At 33.5% G+C, this 8649-nt stretch overlaps 1 protein-coding gene across 2 annotated transcripts in view; it reads left to right on the top strand.

Moving 5' to 3' along the window:
• Window positions 1-8649, top strand: part of CDH18 (cadherin 18) — a 158018-nt gene that overhangs the window by 100860 nt on the left and 48509 nt on the right. For both annotated transcript variants that reach the window (XM_057390393.1, XM_057390392.1), the window contains exon 5: window positions 5431-5618. In XM_057390393.1, coding sequence (XP_057246376.1) covers window positions 5431-5618 — 188 coding nt within the window. The remainder of the gene's footprint in view (window positions 1-5430; window positions 5619-8649) is intronic.

Genomic DNA, 8649 nt, shown 5'->3' with positions numbered 1-8649 from the left:
AAAAAAAAAAAAAAAAAAAAAAGTGCAGGTGTTTGCTTGTTTGTTTGTTTGTTTGTTTGTTTGTTTGTTTGTTTTTCTATGGGTTTTCTATGGGCATGAGGCAGTAATTGTTTTGGGAATGAGGAATGTTGTTTGTTTTTGTCTGTGAGTGGAGAATTGGGAGCAGGACCACTCCACTGTGAGGAGYGTTCTTTGGAACTCTTCAATTTTCATGTCCGTTGCGAAGCTGAACCCCAGAGTGATCACAGTCCTAGCTGTGCTAGTGCCCAGGAAAAGCAAGCAAACAAACAACAAAACAAATACAGTCCAAATGGAGTTTAACCCTTTTAGATGTTTTGCTCTCTGCTTTATCCAAGCTGCCTGGTGTAGCCATGGTCCCCCTTTAAATGGAATAAATTATGCTCAACATAGCACAGCTCTAGTGACTGCTACAGATCATGCCCAACCATTAAGTTGCTCATTAGTGATTATTATGGAGTGCATCTGTCTCTTTTCCCATGCCATTTGCAAARAAAATGTGTATTTGGAGATTCAATACCTACAGGAAAGTATTGAATCTGAAAATCCAGGAAAGTCAGTTTTCTTTATTTTTTCTACTTTTACCTATGAACAGCATAAACATCACACTTTTTACAAGAAGCCAGAATACTTTTGATCTGCAAGATCAGAAGTTCAGTACTCTGAGGTCAGAAAGTTTTSAAGAACTTTCAAGAATTGTCTCTAACGGCAAAATGTCATGGAACATAAACTCACCACTGATTAAAATCTTCATCACAAACATATATCCTGTTTTACATGAGATGTAAAAAGCAGGGGAATGGGGATGTACAAGTCCTGTTTCAGCCAAAAGAGTCAAAGAAGAATGTTCGATGTTTTTATTCTACATTGACCCAAGATTGTTATTTTCTTAACATTTTCAAGGGAAGAAAAAGTTTGAAGGCTTTGAGTTTGAAAGTTTATTCTAATGTCATATTTGCAAATAAGAAGTAACTTTATTTACAATTCAAATACATTTAAAAAGTGCAATAACATTGGGGTTTTTGGCAGTGAAGAATAATAAACCAAACATGCTTCTTAATTTATTTTTGTTTTTTTTAATTTTGTGGAAGAGTTGTTTGTATCAAAAAGAACATTCATTTCAAAAATAGTAGATATAAAATTGACTGATCTTCTGCAATCATAAAATCATTCTGTATTCATAAAGATGATGGATTAAAATTTGATTTATTGTTTTAAAAATAAACAGAGTAAAGGGAGATGTGGCATATGTCCAAGACATACTGTGAGAAATAGGCTTCTGAGAGACTGCACTCTCAAAAGAGAAATTCAGAACCTTCTATTACATATAATGAAAACAAGCAGCTCTGTGAATGAAGAATAGCTTTCTCAAAGAAAGCCACTGAGCAAGATTGAGCACAGTCCACAGCTGGAGCTTCACTTCAGTTTTATCAAAGATGGCAGGCAGTACAACATAAGATACACCTTTGTAAATGACAGGATCTTATGTTCATGTGAGAATTGAAAGGGCAATCTGCCCCAAAGCCCTGCTTAAAGCATGTTCATTTATATCAGGTTGCTAAGAGCTTTGTCTGGTAAAGCATTGAAAGGTCCTTGTCAGGTCCCTTTCTGCAAAACTACCTCACGAGCAGCTGCCCCGGCGTGTACYGATTAATGTCATTATTCCTCCCCTGGTGCCTTCGCTGCATGTCATGAGGTTTGTATCTGCAMTTTTCTGCAGCATCCAGGTCCCTTCGAGCAGCATCCCTGCTCTCTTCTGTACTAAACACTTTTCCCAAGCTGGTATTGTTCAGTATTATGCCTCTCCTCCATTATACTGTTAAATAAGGTAATGTCTACTGTTCAAGAAGACYTTATATTCTATTAAAGTAAGTAAAAATTATCAACAGAACAGAATAGCTTAATAAATACAGTAATTTTAATACTATGCTTATTGATTMTAATTAAATACTGTTTTACTTCTTTTTTGAGAGGTTCAGACAGAGATATTATTTTTCTGAGAGTAAGAGACAGCACTGTAGGTTGCCTGTAGGCTAATTGAAATGAAAGTATATTTTTCTAAAGATAAAYAAATTGTTTCTGTGCTATACAGACAGATAAGGCATAAAGTTTATTGAAAGATGAAGATAATACAAATGAATTTGAAAAATGTTTCAATTAGCATAGATTAAAGTCCTGCAAAGTGGTATGACTATCCTATACACTACGTTATCTGGAAAAGAGTATTAATTTTCTCATATCATGAGCAAAGTGAATGCAGTTGAGTGAATGTGATAAAACATGAGAACTGAATCAACCAAGATTCTTGATCTATAAGAAACAGGGCAGCTCCTCTAGAAAGAARTAGACCATGCCCAAAAGATTTCTGCTTTACTATGGATCCTGGTAATCTGCAGTGCTGGAAGTGTGGGAACAATCTGTTCAACATGGGCAGGTTTGGCAGAAAAGTTTTGCTCTAGGCTGATGATGCCTGCTCCTCAGGTTTCCAGTCTTCCCAAACAGTGGTTTTAGATTTCAATGCATATTTGTAAATTCACAATATACACATGCCATATTTTATACTGTCATATCAAAATTTCTTTATCCAGTGGCCAAAGAAACTTTCATAGAATCAAAATCACAGAATATGTYGAGTTTAAAGGGACCTATCTGAGCCGTTCAGCCCGTGTGCAGMACACCCATGGAGTCTCAGCATGTACCTGAGAGCTTTTTCTAAATGCTACTYAGACKCAGACAGGCTTGGTGCTGTGACCTCTTCTCTGGGGATCCTGTTCCACTGTTCCAGTGCTCAACTGAGCCTTTAGTCAGCTCCTCTTGCTAGCAGTAAGGTTTACAGGGATTAAGTGTTCAACATTTCCAGTTTCTTCCACTAGCCTAAACAGATGTCTATAATATAGTTTGTCTAACCTTCATGTTGCTTAATTTTATTCTCTTGTGTGTTTGGGGTTTTTAGATAGTATTTTTTTTTTATGTTTATCTTTTTGGCTTATGTCTGTATGAGATATTGTCAGGCTGTCTCCATCAAGCAGTGGTTAAATACTTGTTGGGAGACATTTCTGACCTTATAATCTAAGAGTTTTTATTTTTTTTTAACAGTTTTCTTTTAATTCTATCTATTTTTCAAACATTTCAGTTCTACAAAAACTGACAGATAATTAATAAGTCATTTCAAATATTTGTTTTGCTTGAAGTTTTGGTATTTAAGAGTGTTTGAAGCTGGTGTCAGTGAAATGATATTCTGAAACAGATGGCTAACACAGAGTGTGTTTATAAAACAGAGTTAGTGTCATGTAGCTCAACTATTTGGAAGCCTCCAATTAGTTCACCCTATCATATGGGTTATAACACATCCAATTCCTGAAATGGCCTGATTATGTAATATAATCTTAATGGCCTTAAACTTTTCCTATTTGGAATAATGAAAGTGTCAAAAGAACTTATTTTGCATTTATTTTAACAATAAGTAAATTTCAAAATGAATSTCATCCCATCAGTATAGTTTTGTGCAAGAAATAAAGCAACCAGCAGTATGAAAGTGTCAGTTAACATCATCTGTAAACACAAAACATGACAAGGCAATTATTTGGAAATTTGTGTAGGTGGCTTTTACATGCATATCAAATAATTGCATCAAAAAGYATTAGCTATGAGTTTTAATTGTATTAAGTAATTATCCTGTTACATCAGTGTTGGTATTTTATTTTTTGTGTGATAAATTGTACTTTTGCTCTGCTGGATATTTCTTATTTTCCTTAAGATTTCCAGAATGAATAATAACTTTTTTTTTTTTTTTTCATTTTCCTGGGGTACTTCTCTTTCCCTTTAGATTAACGAAGTTTAGTGTACTTTTTCATCTTTATCACACCACTAGTTGTTTATTAGTACTATGGGATAGCATAACAAAATAAATTTAAAACTACAGATCTTTTTAGGAGCTGTTCTGCAAGGAATTAGTTAAATTTATAAAGAAATCTTCTGTTTTCTAGCAGGTGGCTGTAAAGGTAGCTATATTTAAGTGATGACATCTACTCCCTTTTCAATTGCAACTTCTGGGGATTGATAATTCTTCAATCCATCCAGCCAGTAGCATATTTTTGCAACAATTTGTGCCTTTTGCCTCAAGGTTTAATCTCTGAATTCAATTTAAATTTTGCCTTTCTCTTGCTACATGCTTACCAAGGGCDCCTCTGTGGTTATGCTACCTGGCTTAAACTCCACAAACCATAACAACATGTTAGCTTTTATGCATCCACTTCCAAATCTGCTGATCCACTGTCCTGCAACTCAGTTTTGCACTCTTGCACTCACTGTCACAGAATTCCTACAAGGATCATAAAGTAAACTTGGTAGAGTTTCAGAAGATTTGTAATAACAGAAGCTCTTTTGCTCTCTTTTTTCATTTTGGTGGTTGGACAGTGATGTAAGCTCTGCAGACTGTTCAGGAGGCATTTGGATTTGTTTAGGTGGGGAATGTGGATCCTGTTGGTATGGGCACACCTTCAATTGTGTGTGAATTCTCCTTTTCAGTTCTGGTAGATTTCAGCATCCCTACTGTGTTACAATATTGTGTTACAGTAACTGGAGAAAACTTTTTAAAGCTGTTTTTCTGGCCTAGTTTCAGATGAAGATTGAGGTTTTTGTAATGACACTATGTCTGTTTGGAACTTGTATTTCATTTTGTCACCTTGTCCACCAGAAAACTTTGTACCTTTTAGGAGATTTCATACAAAAGCATAGAGACAGTTAAGAAAATGATCTTTTAAAAAAATTTAATTTACTAATCATTAACAGTTTATAAAAACACTGTAAGGTCATAGTTGTAAAGGAAGATTTTTGTGGGCAGAAATGTACAGTACTTCTTTATACCCATTATGTTATTTCCATTTCCTGTGGAGGATAGTTAAAATTTTTGTGAAAAGGGTAAAATACCCTTTATTAAATTTTCCTTTGGGAAAAATAATACATGTTGAAAACAGTGATGCAATGTTGCAAAAATTATAGGATTTTGGAAAAAGAAGGTAACAGATTTTTCAATTCAAAATTACTCACTTAACTGTGCAAATGATTGTAAGTTGGTGAAATATATATATTTTGCTTATGGAGAATATAAACTTGTAAAAATACTGGTATGCAGTAATTTCTGTGTTTGTGTGACGTACAGCAATAGCTGTGAAAACTAAAATCTTACATTAAGTAATTTAGATTTTGAATAGGGAATGAAGGTATCCCAAGTAAAATGTAATTCAGTTTTGAATTCTTTCAGGGATCTAAATAAAACCATAAGTTTYTTTGTCACTTTTGTGTATTAAATACTCTTCCATTTACTCAGACATCTATCAAGCAGATAATGGTTCTCCAATTTAGTTTGATTAAAAAATGTCCCAGCTTTGATGTTGGTTTTTTTCCCCCCAGAACATTATCAACTGTATGTTCCTGAGTCAGCTCAAGTTGGATCAGCAGTTGGCAAAATCAAAGCAAACGATGCAGACACTGGTTCAAACGCAGACATGAAATATACCATTATAAATGGCGATGGCTCTGGGGTGTTCTCCATATCTACCGACAAAGAAACAAGAGAAGGAATTCTTTCTCTGAGGAAGGTAAGGCACAGAAGAAGYAAAATTTGGCTGAAAATTCTACTGTTGTCCCCAAACCACTTTAATCTTGACACAAAAATTTTATCTGTGTCAATGAATGTGCATTTCAGTTTACATAGACTGTTACTCTTTGATTTACTTTCCAGSTGGTATCTAAATTATCCAGCATTGTGCTAAAGACTTAAAATATTACTGGTCGAGCTATCACAGAGTATCATTTATAKGAGTTTCCTATATTTGTCCCAATGAGTTGAGAATTCTCATAGGGATTTATTGTCATTGAGTCTTGTAGACATCAAATGTTTATTCAATTATATATATCCATAGAGCCTAAAAAGTAAAAGTGAGTGTATATTCAAAATTGTTAATATGTATTCTGGGCTTGATTAATGGTTGGAGGAATGAAATTCTGACAAAATGTGAAAAAAAGAGTTTCAATAAAAACTATATTTTCCTTCTGAATAGATATATATGTATTTAATATATTAAAATAGTTTATAACTAAAGGAAATATTATTTTTTTAAAAGTCATAAAGATTTTTAAAGATCTCTTCCAGTCTATTAAAAAGCTTTAACTTAGTGTCTTTTGTAAAGGTTATGTATTACCCACSTTTTTCAACCACATAAAAGTAAACTGTCTTTTTTATAGCACTGAATTTTTTTCCTGATGGCCTTGTTGGAGCTAGTGCCATAATCTGTTACTACTTCTTCAAAATGAGCATTGTACTCTCACCAGGGCTACTGCTTATTARCTACAAAATTTATGCATATTCAAAGCACGAAGCAGAAGGGAAGAACTTGCAACAAAACGAAAAAATCTGTTAAATCACATTTCTTACTCGTTTTGGCAGACAAAATATTTTCACAGAAATTTTCACTGTGTTTTAGAATATTACAAAAGCATATGTTACCTGTTCTTGTACATACACCTGACAATGATTTAAGTAATTTTTACATCAAGACAACATGGGGTGCATTTTGCTTAGGTAATGCTCTATTCCAGTTGAGCAGAAACTCGGCACTTAAAGTTACATACATTTGAGTGTAATATTGCCATTATTTCCTCAGGTAACTTATACCTTTGTACAGTATTTAAAAAGTGATTATGTTTTTTTTTTTTGTTTGTTTGTTTTTTCCTTCTTTTTCTCTTTTTTTACTCAGATCTTGTATGCAGCTTAATAAGTATATTATATTCTCTGTGCTTTAATTGCTTTTAATTCAGATTGGGTCTCAAACTAAATTTTTGATAGTCTACCCAAAAGAGATAATCTCACCTAAGAAAATAATTGGTTTTGGGTTTTATATCAGATGCCATTGCTTTTTTACAACAGTATTGCTTTTTTACAACAGTAGAATAGAATCATTTGTCTTCTAGTAGTACGAAAAGAATAGCACAGTTAGCACAACGGAAAAGCTGGAAGTTAATATATTATTGTGTCTAATGATCTGAAATCCTCATCAAAATATTAAAACATCAGTTATATGAGATTTTGGTGCAAAAATAAAAAAAATCAGTACCTCCATTTAGTCTTTTCAAGAGGATTGCAAAGGCTGGGAGTGTTAGATGGAATCTGTCCTGGTCTTATTCTGGGGTGACCCAAAACATGCAGTACTTTCATTATCTTCCCTATTGACAAACCTGGGGAGCCATTCTTCAGTCTCAAAGACCCTTCCACTAAGGGTTGATTACAAACTGTCATGAAGTATTTCCACTCTACCTCATGAATTTCCTTGTCTGAGTGGGAGACTAGAGGAAACCCAGACAAAATAGCACAGTAAGAGCCATTATTGTCTTCAGACAAAGAATGGCCATCATGTTCCCCCTTTGTACTGATTTTCAATAAAGTATGCTAGAACTTTCCTGACCTCTAGTCAGCAAGTATCATTGAGGCTTCCCAGAAAAAGTGTCTAAAAGCCCATGGTCTCTTCCATTTTGTGTAATGAGACTGGAAATGTTCAAGAAACAGAGTTATTTTTTATAAAATTCTCTTGCTCCTTTTGTGAGTCTCAGAAACACAAACCGCAGTGTAATGTATAGCGACATTTTCCAGTTGGCCCTGTAGCTGCTCACTTGAGCTACATTTGGCATTTTCAGTTTGGCATGAAAATCATAATAGTGAATACTTACTGAAGTTATGTTGGTAATTGTCATGGAAAGGAGTTATTTGGGAAAACAAGAAATGAACAAAATTTCTATTTAGTTAATCGAAAATGTAAATGTTTTGCCTTCTTTCTGGGGAAGAGTTTTAATGGCCTTCAATGCTGGGACAATTTTAAGTAAATATAGAAATGATTTGCATACAAGCACAAAACAAGTCTGCTTCTCACCTTATAGCTACAGCTGATGATTGAGATGTTATAGGAAGAAAAAAGCAAATGAAAGCAGAAAAAATGTTTTAGATATTTTTGAAATGTCAGCTTTTTCTGACTATATGAATAGATTATTCCTGAAAAAAAAAAAAACCAAAAAAAAAAMCAAAAAGCGTTAGTACTCTCTGATTGAATGACTACATAAAAGAGTTTGTGTTACTACAAGACTTTGTGTCATTCCATGGTTTTCTGAGCGAAATTAATCTTCCTGTACAAATTAATCCAGTCATTGTCAATATAAACTTATTTTCCAAAAAGACATCAAGTTACAAGTTGCATTCCTATTTTAAACCTGTTTACTCTTAGAATATGCTTCAGAGAAATGAAAATCACTATTCAATATTTTGCTGCTCATAACAAAAACCCATCATAAATTAATAAACTTCTGACTTAGAATTTATTAAACTTATATTTCTTTATGAATTTATTTCATTGAGTAGCATGYTTAACACATTTTTTATATATAGTAATAGATTTTTGGGGCCTTGGTAAATTTCCATGCTTTTAAAAATTTTACATTCAGATAAAGGGAAACAGAGAATATAAAGGTCACAAAAGTCTGATACTGTTAGAGTTCAGAGAATTAATCATCTTAAAGTACACAGAGAAGAAATCAAAGAAATATATACAGCATATATAAATCCTGACCAACTCTTTTTCTTAT

Source organism: Malurus melanocephalus, unplaced genomic scaffold (genome assembly GCF_030028575.1).
Source record: "Malurus melanocephalus ecotype Western Australia unplaced genomic scaffold, MMel_1.1 scaffold_25, whole genome shotgun sequence".
NCBI classification, from domain to species: domain Eukaryota; kingdom Metazoa; phylum Chordata; class Aves; order Passeriformes; family Maluridae; genus Malurus; species Malurus melanocephalus.
The sequence above is the reverse complement of the archived record's forward strand: the minus strand, read 5'-3'. Positions and strand labels throughout refer to the sequence as shown.